At 52.1% G+C, this 17,846-nt stretch overlaps 1 protein-coding gene across 17 annotated transcripts in view; it reads left to right on the forward strand.

The window, feature by feature from the left end:
• Positions 1-4,470: 4,470 nt before the first annotated feature.
• Positions 4,471-17,846, forward strand: part of EPS15L1 (epidermal growth factor receptor pathway substrate 15 like 1) — a 118,744-nt gene continuing 105,368 nt past the window's right edge. For 11 of the 17 annotated variants that reach the window (XR_002518918.2, XM_021930832.2, XM_021930833.2 and 8 more), the window contains exon 1: positions 4,844-5,221. Coding sequence is in view for 13 of the 17 variants with exons in the window: in XM_021930832.2 (XP_021786524.1) it covers positions 4,859-5,221 (363 nt within the window). In the remaining 4 variants the exon portion in view is untranslated. Of the gene's footprint in view, positions 4,636-4,843; positions 5,222-17,846 lie in introns of those variants that run through there. The other 6 variants (XR_640784.2, XM_009193779.3, XM_003915107.4 and 3 more) reach the window with 3 other exon arrangements.

The raw sequence follows: 17,846 nt of genomic DNA on the forward strand, positions 1-17,846 counted from the left end.
GGGATTACAGGTGTAATTACAGGCCCCCGCCACCACACTGGGTTAATTTTTGTATTTTTAGTAGAGGTGGGGTTTCTCCATGTTGGCCAGGCTGGTCTCAATCCACCTGTCTCAGCCTCCCAAAGGGCTGGGATTATAGGCGTGAGCCACAGAGCTTGGCTCAATCCCCTGTATTCAATATCCTCTGTTTGAAGTACTTAGAAGTACTTCTCTTTTCCTTATGGAATACGTACTGATAAAGCACTCAAGACAGTTAAAAACCTTCATTACTCTGTAGATGTAAAAAAAGAAGCTGAGGCAAAGTTAATATAAGTAGAGAGTTTGGGCCAAGGTTGAGGATTGCAGCCCAGGAGACAGATTCAAGTTGCCCTGAATATATGCTTTGATTAGCAAGTTACAAGTGGGTTCTTTTTGTTTTTGACTTTGTTTTGAGACAGAGTCTCACTCTTTCACCCAGGCTGGAATGCAGTGGCACAATCTCAGCTCACTGCAACCTCCACCTCCCGAGTTCAAGTGATTTTCTGACCTCAGCCTCCCAAGTAACTGGGACTACAGGCGTGCACCACCACACTTGGCTAATTTTTGTATTTTTTTTTGTAGAGATGGGGTTTCACCATATTGATGTTTCACCATATTGGCCAGGCTGGTCTCCAACTCCTGAACTCATAATTCCCCTCGGCCTCCCAAAGTGCTGGGATTACAGGTGTAAGCCACTGCACCTGGCCACAAGTGGGTTTGTGTCTTATTTATTTATTTATTTATTTTTGAGACAGAGTTTCACTTTTGTTGCCCAGGCTGGATTGTGTGATCTCGGCTCACTGAAACCTCTGCCTCCTGGACTCGAGCGATTCTCCTGCCTCAGCCTCTTGAGTAGCTGGGATTACAGGCACCCACCACCATACCCAGCTAATTGTTTTGTATTTTTAGTAGAGACAGGGTTTCACCATGTTGGCCAGGCTGGTCGTCAAATGATCCACCCGCCTCAGCCTCCCAAAGTGCTGGGATTACAAGTGTGAGCTACTGTGCCTGGCCATCTTATTTTACTTTATTTATTTATTTATGTATTTATTTTTCGAGACAGAGTCTCACTCTTGTTGCCCAGGCTGGAGTGCAGTGTTGCAAACTCGGTTCACTGCAACCTCTGCCACCTGAGTTCAAGCTTTTCCTGCCTCAGCCTCCTGAGTAGCTGGGATTACAGGCGCCTGCCACCACGCCTGGCTAATTTTTGTACTTTCAGTAGAGATGGGTTTTCGCCATGTTGGCCAGGCTGGTCTGGAACTTCTGACCTCAGGTGATCTGCCCACCTTGGTCTCCCAAAGTGCTGGGGTTACAGGTATGAGCCACTGTGCCTGGCCCACAAGTGGGTTCTTAAAGGAAAAAGAAAGGGCAGTTCCTAAAGTGTTTATTGAGGATTTATATGCAATAACCTAAGCTGTTGATTGGCTATACATTGTTCTTTTTTTTTTTTTTTTTTGAGATGGAGTCTCGCTCTGTCACCTGATCTCGGCTCACTGCAGGCTCCGCCTCCCGGGTTCATGCCATTCTTCTGCCTCAGCCTCCCGAATAGCTGGGACTACAGGTGCCCACCACCATGCTCGGTTCATTTTTTGTATTTTTTTTTTTTTTTTTTTTTTTGAGACAGAGTCTTGCTCTGTCGCCCAGGCTGCGGTGCAGTGGCCGGATCTCAGCTCACTGCAAGCTCCGCCTCCCGGGTTTAGACCATTCTCCTGCCTCAGCCTCCCGAGTAGCTGGGACTACAGGCGCCCGCCACCTCGCCCGGCTAGTTTTTTGTATTTTTTAGTAGAGACGGGGTTTCACCGTGTTAGCCAGGATGGTCTCGATCTCCTGACCTCGTGATCTGCCCGTCTCGGCCTCCCAAAGTGCTGGGATTACAGGCTTGAGCCACCGCGCCCGGCCCATTTTTTGTATTTTTTAGTAGAGAGGGGGTTTCACCGTGTTAGCCAGGATGGTCTTCATATCCTGACCTCATGATCCACCTGCCTCGGCCTCCCAAGGTGCTGGGATTACAGGTGTGAGCCACCGGGCCTGGCCACGATGTTTAGATTTCTAACAAATCACGTGGCCAGGCGCAGTGGCTCATGCCTGTAATCCCAGCACTTTGGGAAGCCAAGGCGGGTGGATCACTTGAGGTCAGGAGATGGAGACCAGTCTGGCCAACAGGGTGAAACCCCATTCTACTAAAAACACAAAAATTAGCCAGGCATGGGGGTACATGCCTGTAATTCCAGCTACTTGGGAGGCTGAGGCATGAGAATCACTTGAACCTGGGAGGCGGAGGTTGCAGTGAGCCGAGATCATGGCATTGCACTTCAGCCTGGGTGACATAGCGAGACTCTGTCTCAAAAACAAACAACAACAAAAAAATGAAGTAAACATCTCAAGTCTCACCTAGAGCTACCAATCAGCCTAAGAACCCCAGTTTGTGTTTAACAAGCCCTTATAGGGTGGTTCTAACACAGTTTCAGGATGAGACAGCTCCCTGCTCTAGACTGTCAACTGGGGGTACAGAGTGTGTTGACCTGATGCACAATTAGTTCACCTGTGTCTAGGCCACGGGTCTGGCCCAAGGTAGAGTGCTCAACACGTGTTTGGCAGGTGAATGGTTGTTGAATGAATCATAAAGCGTGCAGTGCTCATCTGAGTGGCAGGAGTTACCCTGAATCATTGAAGATGCTGGAGCAGCTGCTTGTGAAACACCAGGCAGGAGGAGATGGACAGGAGGCTGCGTCCCCACCCCTGAGATTGCCGGCCTTCTGCCTTGCTTGCTGGGAACTGGTGCCAGGCCAGACACACTGTGCCACCATCATAGGATGCCTGGTAAGGAGAGGCCAACCTTCCCTGAAGAAACCCCGTGCTGCTGTGGTCAAGTTGCCTAATTGGACTTCCTTCTTCACTCTGTATGTAGAAATTGGCCCTGGAGGTGTATGTGCTGGGTGCCCACAGCCAATGGAAGGTAATGTATCTTTATTTTATTTATTTTATTTTTTGAGACAGGGTCTTGCTCTGTCACCCAGGCTGGAGCATTTGAATAAATAAATGCCCTGTAATTCCAGCATTTTGGAAGGCCGAGGCAGGCAGACTGCTTGAGGTCAGGAGTTCGAGACCAGCCTGGCCAACATGGTGAAACCCCATCTCTATTACAAACACAAAAATATGGCCAGGCGCGGTGGCTCACACCTGTAATCCCAGCACTTTGGGAGGCTAAGGCAGGCGGATCACCTGAGGTCAGGAGTTTGAGACCAGCCTGGCCAACATGGTGAAACCGTCTCTACTAAAAATACAAAAGTTAGCCAAGCGTGTTGGTGGGCGCCTGTAATCCCAGCTACTAGGGAGGCTGAGAGAGGAGAATTGCTGCAACCTGGGAAGCAGAGGTTGCAGTGAGTGGAAATCACGTCATTGCACTCCAGCCTGGGCGACAGAGCAAGACTCCGTCTCAAAAATAAAATAAAAATATAAATACAAAAATTAGCCGGGCATGGTGGTGCATGCCTGTAATACCCACTACTCAGGAGGCTGAGGTATGAGAATCACTTGAACCTGAGAGGCGAGGTTGCAGTGAGCCGAGATCGTGCCACTGCACTCCAGCCTGGTTGACAGAGTGAGACAAAATAAAGTAAAATAAAAAAAAAAGTCCTCTAGAATAGTGCTTTTCTTCTAATAACCATACTCCAGCAAGCATCAGGTGCCTGCTGCTCTGTGCCGGGCAGTGAGGGACATAGATGTGTAACAATAACAAACACGTATTACCATTCTCTCTTTTCAGAAGAGGGGCCTAGGGGCCCAGAGAGGCGAATTCAGCCACTTGCCAGGACACACAGAGCAGCAGGGGAATCATGCCTGGCACCTGGCACTGTGGGTGCTGCAGCGGCACAGAGAGGTGAAGTCCTGCGCCTGAGCTTAGTCAAAACCCTAACGGGCAGACCCAGATTATAAAACATACACAAACAGCTATCCTAGAAATAGGACGCCTTGCAGGGCAGGGTGCGGGTTCCCCAGACTACAACACACACACACACACACACACACACACACACACACACACACACACACAGAGCTATCCTAGGAACAGGACGCCTTGCGGGGCAGGGTGAGGGGGGCAGGGTGCGGGTCCCCAGATTAGAACACACACACTGCGATCCTAGGAACAGGGCGCCTTGCGGGGCAGGGTGACGGTCCCGACGCTCCGCGGGGTGGGCAACCGCCTCCCCAGGCGCACTGGCAGGGGGACGGCCTCCCTAACAGAGAACCAGGCCTCGGCATGGGCTGGAGGGATGACAGAGCATGGCCGACTCGGCCAGCGGCCGGCGGTACGAGAGTCCGAACGACGTTGGAAGCAGGGGCAGGGACAGCGGGCAAGAGAGCACTGCACGCAGACGCCTCGGGCCCCGCCCATCAAGTTGCCGGCGCGCGGCCCCGCCCCTGCCCCTGCCGGCCTGACTGCGCGTGCGTGGCCCTGCCTACGGTCCCGCCCCCTCCCGAGACAGGCTGCGTGCGCACCGCCCTCCCGTCGTCCCAGTGCGCACGCGCGGCAGCGGCCCCGCCCCCGTTCCCCCGGCGCTCGGAGCCCCAGTCCGCGGGAAGATGGCGGCGCCACTCATCCCCCTCTCCCAGCAGGTACGGGCCGGGCGGGCCTGGGGGCGGCGCCGGGGTGCGCGGCGCGAGGCGAGCGGCGCGGCGAGGCTGAGGCGCGGGGAGACTCAGCTGGGCGGCGGCGGGGGCGGCTCGTGCTTGAAGGGTTTGCGGCCGGCGGGTGGGCAGGCGGCCCTGAAGGTGACAGGCCGGGGCCCGCGGCCTCCAGTGCCCGAGCGACCCTCGCGGGCACCAGCGAGGCCAGGAGATGCGCGGCGCGTGTCCTCTTCGCCCAGGGCCCGGACCCTGCCGCCGCCGAAGCTCCCAGGCCGGGGACCCGCGGGGGGCTGGGCTGCATCCCGGAGAGGTGGGCGAGGGGAACGAGCGTTTCTGTCGGCGCAGTGGCCCGGTGAGTCTTTGTCTCCCGCGGGTGCCGGCGCCCGGGCGGGCAGGGTCCCTGCTGGGTGCAGGGCAGAGCCTCGCCGGAGCCCGGACCGGTCAGCAACAGCGAGATCTCAGACTGATCCCTTGGGAGCTGCTTCCGCCACCCCTGCACCCTGCACCGGTCGCAGATCGCACGTCTTTGGGCACCTCTCTGTGTCCTCAAATTCGCCTGATGCGCTTAAGAAGGGTCAGTATCGATAGCGCGACACAGACGTGCGAAAAAGAGTCATGCGTAGGCAGCTCTGCTATTTGGGAGGGACTTTCATTCATTCATTTTCTATCCATCCCTCAAATGTGCGTTGGGTCAGGTGCTGGGAGCGCTGCATTCATCCGGAAAGACAAGGTCGCTGCTCTCCTGGAGGTGACACTCGTGGGAACTAGAAACTGCCTGTGTTCTGCTAATCACAGCTGCCTTTATTTGCTGAATACCTGTGTTGTGCAAAGCACCATATAAGCATTTTGCTAGAATGATCTAGCACAGCATAGTGATTAAGAGTGAGGACACAGGGTCAGATCATGTGTTCAAATCTTGGCTCCAGCCCCGATTTCTCTGTGCCTTTGGTTGAAGCTCTTAGCCTTTCCACCCATCAGTTGCTTCCTTTGGAAAATGGAGATCTAAAAATGTGTTGGGATTATGTGAAAATTAAGCATGTGAAAAAGCACTTAGAACAGTGCCTATGCCAGATTTGGACCTTTGGGAGTAGAGACCACAGCAAGTAAGAATTCCAGACCCGAAGAGAGCTGACAGGCCGGTTGCATGCTTGCATGACTGGTTAGCTGATCCAAGGCGAGAGAAGTGCACAGCTAGCCAGTTTGCAACACTGTCACTAAATTAACAGTGCTAACACCCAGTGATTATTAATTAGCAAGTTCTTGTTACTGACATGAAAGTGCTCTGTAAACTGTTAAGTGTCCTACAGATAGTAGTTATTAATAGCTAAGTGCTACAGTTTAGAGTATGTAGTGGGGAGGGGGGGGGGGGGGGGGGGGGGGCGGGCAGGGACGGCAGGAGTCAGGGAAAATCACCTAAGATCATTTCATGAGAAACCTCTAAGCACTACCAGTTTGGGAGGCTTGGATCTTTCTAAAACTTCCTGTCCAAATTTTCCTGTCCAAAAATTTTTTTTTTTTGAGGTGGAGTATTGCTCTGTCACCCAGGGTGAAGTGCAGTGGTGTGATGTCAGCCCACTGCAACCTCCGCCTCCCAAGTTCAAGTGATTCTCCTGCCTCAGCCTCCTGATAGCTGGGACTACAGGCACACTCAGCTAATTTTTGTATTTTTTTAGTGGAGACGGGGTTTCACCATGTTGGCCAGGCTGGTCTCAAATTCCTGACCTCAAGTGATCCACCCGCCTTGGCCTCCCAAAATGGTGTGAGCCATTACGCCCGGCCAGGTCACTGACTCCTAAGCCTCTTCCTGTTCCTTTCCCTATACATTTGTTGAATGAAGGCTTGGCCTGGTTTTCTTCGTTTGGAAATGTCAGCATTTCTCTACACCTGCTCTCGAGTGAAGATCTACACCATGGGTTACTGTTGACCCAGATGTGAGGCATGGCCCTCCCAGGCCCTTGCTGTCTAGCTCAGGAGATCACTTGGGTTCACAGATAATTCTGGGGGAACCAAGGGTATGATTCCAAAATTTTTGATTGGGGGCAACAGGGAAGCACCCTGCAGCAGGCGGCTGTGATCTGGTTGGATTTTGGTGACAGAGCACACTTGGCAAGCAGACGGCCAGGTGAAGGTGAGCAAAGCGGATAACCCAGTGGGTAGCCTAGGGGAGGAGGGGTGTGTTTTCTCCACCCCCACGCCCGTCTGCACTTTTCCCATCAGCGTCTTTTTCAGCCTGCTGTGTGCTCCCCGACATCATCTCAGAATCTCCTTCCTTGTATACTCTTTTCTGACCCTGAATATCAATATGAATTAGAAAGGTCTGCACTCCTGCCTCTTTAGTAGTGATTTTTTTTTTCCCATCAGCATCTCAGTTATTTGTGTTTCTCCCTGTCCCCCTGCTCAGCTCTCTTCTGTTTTCCAAAAAGCCTTCCATGGAAATGAGTCCAGATTTTCTCCCTCCTTATACTCCCCGAGGTTACCAGCCGCCCCTCCGTCCTTAAACCTGGTGCCCTGTGGCTGCAGCCGATCCTCCTCGAACCCTGCAACACTGGAGCCCATGGGATTTTACTCTTCATCCTCTCTCCTTTCAGTCTCTCCCTCTTGTCCCCTAATTTCAGCCTCCCCACCTGCATCTTATCTCTCTGTGTGCTCCCTCCCCTGAAACTTCTGTGCAGAGGACTCCAAACCTGCCTTCTGGAGTCCAGAAGGTGGCTCTCCTGCACCCCTGCCAGCCTGCTGGACTGTGGAATAGGCCACTTTCTTGCCATGCCCAAAGTGGGCTGGGCCATCCTACTTCCTACTTGCCCTCTCCCTCCCACTTCATCCCCCGCCACTGTGGGAGTCATCTTCTTTTTGTTTTTTGAGACAGGGTCTCGCTCTGTCCCCCAGGCTGGAGAGCAGTAGTAGGATCATAGCTCACTGTAACCTCAAACTCCTGGGCTCAAGCAATTCTCCCACCTTGGCCTCCCAAGTAGCTGGTGCTACAGGAGCGCACCAGTCATACTCAGCTAATTAAAAAAAATTTTTTTGTAGAGATAGAGTCTTGCTGTGTTGCTTAGGCAGGTCTTAAACCCCTAGCCTCAAGCAATCCTACCTCGGCCTTCCAAAGTATTGGAAATTACAGGCATCAGCCATAGCATCTGACTGGGATTCATCTTCTAAAACATACTCCCCTGTTCCAAAAACCTTTCGCAGCTCCCATTCCCCTTCAAAAGAAGTCAGTTTACAGCTGGGCGCTGTGGCTCACGCCTATAATCTCAGCACCTTGGGAGGCTGAGGCAGACGGATCACTTGAGGCCAGGAGTTCGAGACCAGCCTAGTGAAACTCTGTGTGTACCAAAAATACAAAAGTCAGGCATAGTGGCACACGCCTATAGTCCCAGCTACTTGGGAGGCTGAGGCATGAGAATCACTTGAAACCAAGAGGTGGAGGTTGCAGTGAGCTGAGATTGCGCCACTGCACCCCAGCCTGGGAGACAGGGTGAGACTCTGTCTCAAAAAAAGTCAGCTTTGATGAGCTTAGTAAGCCCTGAATCGACTCCACCTAACCTTGCTGGGTCCCTTTCCTGCACTTCTGGCCCTTGGCGACACTTTCTAGCCTCGGCATCCTTAGCTGTGTTGCTCCAGTTGCTAGACCATCACTGTGAGCTCCTGCCGCATGCTCCCTGCCCTGAAGGACAGTCTTTGAGGCCTTCCCCGTGGTGTCCTCCCTTAGCCCCACGCGAATGAGAGTTCTCTCCCTTGTACCTTCTGTCAGTCCCTTTTGTGGCCGCTGTCCCTAGGAAGTGCATGGTACTGGGCTCAGTGATGAGGAGAGACTGCCCTGGGCCCAAAGAGTTAAACCTTCCCCCTTTTCCCCTTGTCATGCATTCTTCATCCAGGAGCTTTTGCTGTATTTTGGTAGGTGCCACCATTCTAGGAGGTTTTATTCCCCTTTTACAAGTGAGGAAACCAAGACCCACAGAAATAAAGTAACTTGCTGAAGTCTCATAGTTGGTGGGCCCAGAGCTGAGGTCTCATCCACGTCCTCCTGCCGCAGAGCCCTCCTGTTCCAGACGGCCTGCTGGGCACCCTCCCAGAGCAGCACCCGGCCAGTGTGTCTGAAATGAATGCTGAGTGGCTCAGACACTTACTTGTCCTCTTGTGCCTTGTTTTTTTTCTGCCTCTGAAATAATCGCTAGTCTATCTTACTAGAATGCTAATGGCGATGCAGTCTAAATTGATGAGAACCAGGTTTTAGAGTAAAATCCACTTCTGAAAGATCCAGAATTCCCTGTCTCTTATTGACCTGCGCTGGCCTGTTTTTTTTTTTTTGGTTGTTGTTGATTGTTTTTTTTTTTTTGACTTAATAGATTCTCACTGGGCAAGACCCCTCCACCCCCATTCTGAACTTTAAAACAACTTTCCGGGCCGGGCGCAGTGGCTGACGTCTGTAATCCTAGCACTTTGGGAGACCAAGGCAAGTGGATCACCTGAGGTCAGGAGTTCAAGACCAGCCTGGCCAACACGGTGAAACCCCGTCTCTACTGAAAAAACAAAAAATTAGCCGGGCGTGGTGGCGGGCACCTGTAATCCCGGCTACTCAGGAGGCAGGAGAGTCACTTGAACCCAGGAGGCGGAGACTGCAGCGAGCCAGGATCGCGCCCCTGCACACTCCAATCTGGGCAACAAAGCGAGACTCCATTTCAAAAAAAAAAAAAAAGAAAAGAAAAACAGGCACTATCAGGTGCAGTGGTGCCAGCTTTTCAATGTTTGGGTCCTTAGATGTTTGTTTGGATTCCCAGATACTCCTTCGCTGCCCTCAGTCCTGCAAATACTTTCTGTACCGCAGTTTTCTCATCTGCAGACTGGGACTGTGGACTCGCTTGACCTGCTTTGTCACAGTAGAATGTCAGCACCCTGCCGTGTGATGCATGAGCTCTCAGTGCCTTCCCTTTTTTTTTGAGATGGAGTTTCACTCTTGTCACCCAGGCTGGAGTGCAATGGCGCTGTCTTGGCTCACTGCAACCTCCGCCTCCTGGATTCAAGCGATTCTCCTGTCTCAGCCTCCTGAGTAGCTGGGATTACAGGCACCCGCCACCATGCCCAGCTAATTTTTGTATTTTTAGTAGAAATGGAGTTTCACCATGTTGCCCAGGCTGGTCTCGAACTCCTGACCTCAAGTGATCTGCCCACCTCAGCCTCTCAGAGTGCTGGAATTACAGGTGTGAGCCACCACACCTGGCCCTCGTGCCTTCCTTTTGTAGATCACACTGTTTGTTCAGTGAGTATTTATTCGGCATCTTCTTTTTGCCGTGCACTTTCTGGGCAGCGGATGGAACGGTGAATCTGAAGACAGCGCTGCCTCACGGGGCTGACATTGTGGAGAGGGGTCCAGATATGAAGAAATGAGCCAATGTGTGGTGCACCCAGTGGGGATTGATGCCGTGAGATGAGTAGAGCAGGGCAGGTTCTGATCTGATGTGGAGGTCAGGAAAGGTCTCACCACCAGGCTGGAAGGACTGAGTAAAGAAGACATCTTAGATTGTCTGGTTCATCCTCCCAGTCACTCTGGCCAGTATTATCTTCAGTGTATAAAGAGGTAAAGTGGGCCGGGTGCGATGGCTAACACCTGTAATCACAGCACTTTGGGAGGCCAAGGCAGGTGGATCACTGGAGGTTGGGAGTTCGAGACCAGCCTGGCCAACATGGTAAAACCCCGTCTCTACTAAAATACAGAAATTATCCTGGCATGGTGGCGCGTGCCTGTAATCCCAGCTACTCAGGAGGCTGAGGCAGGAGAATTGCTTGGACCCAGGAGGCGGAGGTTGCACTGAGCCGAGATTGTGCCACTGCACTCTAGCCTGGGTGACAGAGCAAGACCCTATCTCAAAAAAAAAAAAAGAGGTAAAGTGAGGCCAGAGATTGTCATGTCCCTTGCCCAAGTTTGTACCCGGTGAGCTCGGGCTGACATGGCTTTTCTGACACAGGTCCAGGCCTCTTCATTGCACCATATAGTTTCTTGTCTTGGAAAGTTTTTTTTTTGAGTTTGTGGGTTTTTTTTTTAAACTCCCAAGCATTATCATAGCATGACATCTCCTAACCTCATTTGTTTTTATACCTAGTTATTAGATATTATGTAGTCTGAGTTTGTATTTTATTGCTTTAATCTCATCTCATTAAAAGGTAGAGAGGAACATGGAAAGGCCTGCTTATTGTCTTTCTTTTTTTTTTTTTTTTTTTTTTTGAGACGGAGTCTCGCTCTGTAGGCCGGGCTGGAGTGCAGTGGCCGGATCTCGGCTCACTGCAAGCTCTGCCTCCCGGGTTCACGCCATTCTCCTGCCTCAGCCTCCCGAGTAGCTGGGACTACAGGCGCCCGCCACCTCGCCCCGCTAGTTTTTTGTATTTTTTAGTAGAGACGGGGTTTCACCGTGTTAGCCAGGCTGGTCTCGATCTCCGACCTCGTGATCCGCCCGTCTCGGCCTCCCAAAGTGCTGGGATTACAGGCTTGAGCCGTCGCGCCTGGCCTTGTCTTTCTTTTTCCTTTAGAGATAGGATCTTGCTTTATTTCTCGGGCTGGAGTGCAGTGGTGCAATCAAAGCTCATTGTAGCCTCGACTCTTCGCCTCAAGTGATCCTCCTGCCTCAGCCTCCCAAGGAACTGAGACTACAGGCATACAACACCATGCCTGGCTAATTTTTAATTTTTTTGTAGAGACAGGATCTTGCTATGTTGCCCGGTCTGGTTTCGAACTCCTGACCTCAAGTGATCCTCCTGCCTCTGCCTCCAAAGCACTGAGATTCCAGGTGTGAGCCACCACTCCTAGCCAATTGTCTTTAGGAGGATCCAAAGGTTTCCCTGCCAGAGTGGTAATCAGTGCTCCTGGCCCATGCAGAATTGAGTTGTCCAGGCCTGGCCCACAGCAGAGGCTAAGGTCACAGGTGGTCCAAGCTGCAGGAGGGGCAGACGACTGGCTTCCATTTCGGTGTTGGACATGGTTGTATGGAGGAGAGGGCGTGTTTGGTGTAGGCCAAGCTTGTCCAACCCATGCCTGCATGTGACCCAGGATGGCTTTGAATGCAGCCCAACACAAATTTGTGAACTCTCTTAAAGCATTATGAGGTTTTTTGGTGATTTTTTTTTTTTTGAGCTCATCAGCTATCGTTAGTGTTAGTGTTAGTGTATTTTATGTGTGGCCCAAGACAATTCTAGTGTGGCCCAGGGAAGCCAAAAGACTGGACACCCTTGGTCTAGGCCATGGGGAATAGCCTTTTGCACAGAGGCAAAGAGGACTGAGCCGGAGCTGAGAGGCTGCAGGTCTAGGTCAAAGGGCCAGAACATGCGGCTGGGACTTTGGGGTTTATATCCTTCCTTTAATTTAGGCAACTCAGGGATGAAAGGAGGAAGGTCTTTTGGTAAATAAGACGTGAGAGTTTGTGTCTGGGCTACAAATTGGCCCAAGACAAAAGGGACTGACAGGATGTCTGCTTGCCCAGAGAGTGGCCAGTGGCTGATGGGGGCCAAGGAGCTGAGACCTGCCCACTGTCCTTCGCACTGGACTGGGCTTTACCACTGGTCAGAGTGGTGGCCCTGAAGTTTGCTCCTGCATGGAGTACAGACCATGAGCTCTTAAAGCTTCTTTGGGCTTTTCCCCTCATAGGAGTCCCAGCTCTTGATAGTACAAACTGTCAGGTGAAAGTAAAGGTTACAGATGACCACAGGCATTTGTCTGGGATTTCCATCTGCACTGCCTGCAGTGTGGAATGTAGACTTGATAGCAGAATCTGTTTACTGACTTCGTGCAGGTCAGGCTAACATAAAGTCACTTTTCCTCCTCTTGAGCACACTGGTAGAAACCGGGCTGGATCAGGCGCTGCTCCCGGCAGCTGACAGCATACCTGCTCCCCGTGCCTCCCAGGCCTGCAGTCCTCATTCCCTCTGCCCTGTGGCCCGCTGGCCCCTCTTTCTGTCATCTGCCCAGGCGAGCCTTCGTCTTGCCTCAGGGCCTTTGCATCTGCTGTTCCCTCTCTCTGGAATGCTCTTTGCAAACCCTTCATCCTCTGGTGAATCCCTACACCTCTTCATATCAGCTGGGGCATCACTTCCTCAGGGAAGCCTTTCCTGACAAACTGGCCCAGCTTCTCTGTTACCACTGGTGGAGATGGACACCTTTTCCATTTAGCTGTTTATAATTTTCTCTTTGCGGGGTGGATTGATGGTCTGTCTTCTCCAACTACCTAGAGTAGGTCCACAAGGGCAGAGATTGTGCCTGTTTTATTCATCCTTGTTCACCAGGCTGCAACTGGCACTCAGGTGCTCAGTAATCATCTGTTGAAGGAAGAGTAGGGTGGGCCACATTATGAGGGGCAGTAGGGAGCTATGGCAGGTTCTTGAGGAGTGACACCTTTAGATGGTCTGGCTGCTTACCCAGGGAGTGCTTGGAACTGGGTTCTAGCTTTGAGACGGTCTCTGTGATATGGACATGAAGTGATCAAGATAAACTTGGCCTGAGGTGGTTTCAGGAAGAATAGAAAGGGCTGGGGGTGGAAGGAGTATGTGGGGTAGCTATTTGGACAGGTGAGGGTCTAGGTGGGAGAGGAAGCAAGGGGAAGAAGCAGGCATAGGGTCTGCAGCCGTCAGATTGAGGCCACCTTCAGGGAGCCAGGATAGCAGCGGTGGGAGTGCCTGGTGGGCTGTGGCTGTGTCAGTTGAGTCAAAACCCATCACTTTGCAGGAAACCCTCCAAGCCACATGAGACCCCACATTTAGGTACAGTCAAAAGGAAAACCAGCTATGCCGGGCGCAGTGGCTCACGTCTGTAATCCCAACACTTTGGGAGGCCGAGGCGGGTGGATCACCTGAGGTCAGGAGTTCGAGACCAGCCTGAGCAACATGGTGAAACCTCGTCTCTACTAAAAATACAAAATTAGCCGGGCGTGGTGGCACATGCCTGTAATCCCAGCTACTCGGGAGGCTGAGGCGGGAGAATCGCTTGAACCTGGGAGGCAGAGGTTGCAGTGAGCTGAGATCGTACCATTGCACTCCAGCCTGGGCGACAAGGGCAAAACTCTGTCTCAAAAAAAAAAAAAAACCAGCTCTGGCTGGGGCTGGGGCACCGTGAGATTCTGTCTGCTTGCTGAGCTACTGTGTGCTGTCTTGGGACTGAGATAAATAAAACCGAGCCCCGCCCTGCAGGTCAGCTCAGCTGCAGCCAGGCACACAGAAAATTAGGACGCAGTGTGACACACTCGTGAAAGTCAGGTGGCACCCACAGTGGTGGGATGAATCACCTCCACTGGGCTGGGAATAAAGGACAGGAGGAAGAGGGCTCCTGTGCCTCCTTTTGTCTTTTCCCTCCTCTGTTCCATCAGGCCTGGAGGAAGCAGCCGGATGCAGCCTCTCTGACTGGCCGCACACTGCGTGGACCAGTGTCCTGCCCCCACCCTCTGCACAGGCCCTGTCTCCCAGCACCATCTTCACAGATTCCTGGCCCCTTCTCTGCCCGCTCAGAGCCCCACTTCCCTTTTTCTTTGTTTTATTTTTTCTTGAGGTGGAGTCTCGCTTTGTCACCTAGGCTGGAGTGCAATGGTGTGATCTTGGCTCACTGTAGCCTCCGCCACCTGGGCTCAAGCGATTCTCCTGCCTCAGCCTCCCAAGTAGCTGGGATTACAGGCGCACACCACCAACCCTGGCTACTTTTTTTGTATTTTTGGTAGAGATGGGATTTCACCATGTTGGCCAGGCTGGTCTCGAACTTCTGGCCTCAAGTGATCCACCCACCTTGGCCTTCCAAAGTGCTGGGATTACAGGCATGAGCCACCACACCCTGCCCCCCACTTCCCTGATTCTGATAACCTGGTCTCCCAGAACAGGTGGCAACGGGACCCCAGCCCTGGTGGTACCCCGACTCCCCTCACCAGTGAGTGGGCCCGGGCAGGCGGCTCTGGGGCCTGGGGAGAGATCTGGGGCACAGGTCTGGTACAGGAGTGAGGGAGTGTTGTGGGACCAACAGTGGTGCCGTCGTCCCTGTGCTTGTTTCTAGATGAGGAAACTGAGAGGGAGAGGGTAAAACAACCAGTCAGAACCCCATAGAGAACAGGCGTCTGGATCAGACCATGGGCTCCAAAGCCACCGTTTTGTCCTATGGATGCCACACCATGGGCTCCGGGAGGGTCGAGGAGCTCCATCTGTCCTGCTGCCTGCTGGGTCCGTCCCCGGTCCCTGAAATCTGGGCTCCTGGCACGTAGTGGGCCGGCGATAACCGTCTGTCGATTGGAGGCTGGGTATTTGGAACAGCAGCCAGGAGCGCAGTCTGTCTCTCCAGCTGCCTTTGAGGGTAGTTGACAGACGGGAACGTTTTGTCTCTCGGGTGAAGAAACAGGCACAGGGTCCAGAGCTGCCTGCTCAGGCCCACTGGCCAGTGACAGCAGTCAGGGCACGACTAGGACTGGGGCCCCGCTACATCCTCACCTGCACTCATCAGAGGGTGAGGAAAGGGCTTCCCTCTTGTGCAAGTGACATCAACAAGCATGCCTCTGTCATGACGCCAATCTGTAGAAAACTGGCCTTTCTTTCCTTCTTCCCTTCTTTCCCTTCTTTCCCTTCTTCCTTTCCTTCCTTCCTTCCTTCCTTCCTTCCTTCCTTCCTTCCTTCCTTCCTTCCTTCCTTCCTTCCTTCCTCCCTCCCTCCCTCCCTCCCTCCCTTCCTTCCTTCCTTCCCTTTTCTTCCTTTTCTTCCTTTTTTGTGAGACAGGGTCTCACTCTGTGACCCAGGCTGGAGTGCAGTGGTGCGATCTCAGCTCACTACAACCTTTGCCTCTCGGGTTCAAGCGATTTTCCAGCCTCAGCCTTCTGAGTGGCTGGGACCACAGGTGTGTGACACCACACCCTGCTAAGTTTTGTATTTTTTTTGTAGAGACAGGGTTTCTCCATGTTGCCCAGGCCAGTTTCAAACTTCTGAGCTCAAAGCGATCCACCTGCCTTGGCCTCCCAAAGTGCTGGGATTGTAGGTGTCAGCCAGTGTGTCACTATGCCTACCTGGCTTTTATTTTTCTCTTTTTCTTTTTCTTTCTTTTTTTTTTTTTTTTTGAGGCGGAGTCTTGCTCTGTGGCCCAGGCTGGAGTGCAGTGGCCGGATCTCAGCTCACTGCAAGCTCCGCCTCCCAGGTTTATGCCATTCTCCTACCTCAGCCTCCCGAGTAGCTGGGACTACAGGCACCCGCCGCCTCGCCTGGCTAGTTTTTTGTATTTTTTAGTAGAGATGGGGTTTCACTGTGTTCGCCAGGATGGTCTTGATCTCCTGACCTCGTGATCCGCCCGTCTTGGCCTCCCAAAGTGCTGGGATTGCAGGCTTGAGCCACTGCGCCCGGCCTCTTTTTTTTTTTTTTTTTTTAAAGAGATGGAGTCTGCTTTGTTGCCTAGGCTGGAGTGCAGTGGTACAATCTCGGCTCACTGCAAGCTCCACCTCTCGGGTTCACCCGCCATTCCTCTGCCTCAGCCTCCCAAGTAGCTGGGACTACAGGCGCCCGCCACCACGCCTGGCCAATTTAGTAGAGATGGGGTTTCACCGTGTTAGCCAGGATGGTCTCGATCTCCTAACCTCGTGATCCACCCGCCTCAGCCTCCCAAAGTGCTGGGATTATAGGCGTGAGCTACCGCACCCAGCCCCAGCTGGCTTTTTTTTAATCTGAAGAGGATGTGCTTTTCAATTTTATATTTTTCAGTGGAAGAGAAAACTGTCTCATTTCAGACTCTGCCAAGGGGAAAGATGAAACACGAAAAAACTTGATGTTGACACCCTCACACTGAGCGTGTTTAACCAGGACTGTATGTTTATAGGGATGGACTGTCCCCCTCAATTCCCCCCACACCCTGGCTGGGGGGCCCCAGACATGATTGGCCTAGGCACATGTTCTTGCAAACGTTCTTCCCTTTCAGTTTTTTCTTTGCTAAGAACTAGAACGCTCTGTGCCCAGGGCACCCCCTGTGCTGGCTTTGGAGGCTTTCTCTGTGGGTCGAGGTTTCTGGAGTGCAGGCGCGGGCTCCACAGTTGCTGCTGGGTCAGGCGAGGTTGTCCATCACCAGGGTGCAAATTGTTGCTGTTATTTTGCTTGCTCACACCAGGCCATGGAGTTGGCATTTTCTTTTAGGCCAGCCTCTGAGTTAGCATTCACAGTCAGTTGACTTTACTGATTTAATTTGTTGTTGACTCTTAGCCACTAGAAAATGTCCTTTAATTCACATTTAATGCACATTTAAAATGTCCTTTAATTCACGCTAAGTGGGTTTTTACAGGTGTGTACTTACCTGCTGTGTGTAAAATTGTACGTTTTTTTAAGAAAATGACAACTGAGACTAAGAGAATTGGTGAAACACTGTTCTTTTTTTATTTTTAGAGACAGGGTCTCACTCCGTCACCCAGGCTGGAGTGCAGTGGCGGTGTCACAGCTCACTGCAGCCTCAGACTCCTGGGTTCATCTTCCTGTCTCAGCCTCCTTAGTTGCTGGGACTACAGGTACTACTCGGCACACCACCATGCAAAAATTTTTAATTTTTGTAGAGCTACGGTCTCACTATGTTGTCTAGGCCGGTCTTGAATTCCTGACCTTAAGGGATCCTCCTGCCTTAATCTCCAAAGTGTTGGGGTTACAGGCCTGAGCCACTGTTCCTGAAATGAAATATTGTTCTATTCTAGATGTTGGGAGCTGCTTAGTTGATGAGTTGAGAGAGAAAATGGCTACCATATGTACCGTAGTGTAGCCAACATTTGTTGAAATACTTTATTGCTTGGCAAAGATCAATTGGCAGAGCAGGCTCTGAGGACTGTGATTTTACACCTGCAACTCACATGCTGAGTCACAGCCTTGCCTGACCTGCTCCCCACCCACCACCATTCTTTGTAAATACAGCCTGCTCCCCTGTCTCAGGAGTAATAATACAATAGTAACCACAATAAGGGATGTAATAATGGCTTCCCGTTGCAGAGCGTATTTCACCTGCATGTTCTCATTTGGGACTTTCCAGCATCCTCAGGCCAGGTGCTGTCTTATCTCATTTTACAGATGGGGACATTGAGGCCCAGGGTCACTTGGTGGCTTGTCCTCACTGCTGCTGAGCCACGGAGCTGTCTGTCCACTCGCCACTGCCGACTGCACCTCCCTGCACTCAGCCTACCACCTGCCTCTCTCAACACTTTAATTTCACCCACGCTCTCAACAGACATTTA

The sequence above is a fragment of the Papio anubis genome, chromosome 20 (assembly GCF_008728515.1).
Source record: "Papio anubis isolate 15944 chromosome 20, Panubis1.0, whole genome shotgun sequence".
In the NCBI taxonomy this organism is placed as follows: domain Eukaryota; kingdom Metazoa; phylum Chordata; class Mammalia; order Primates; family Cercopithecidae; genus Papio; species Papio anubis.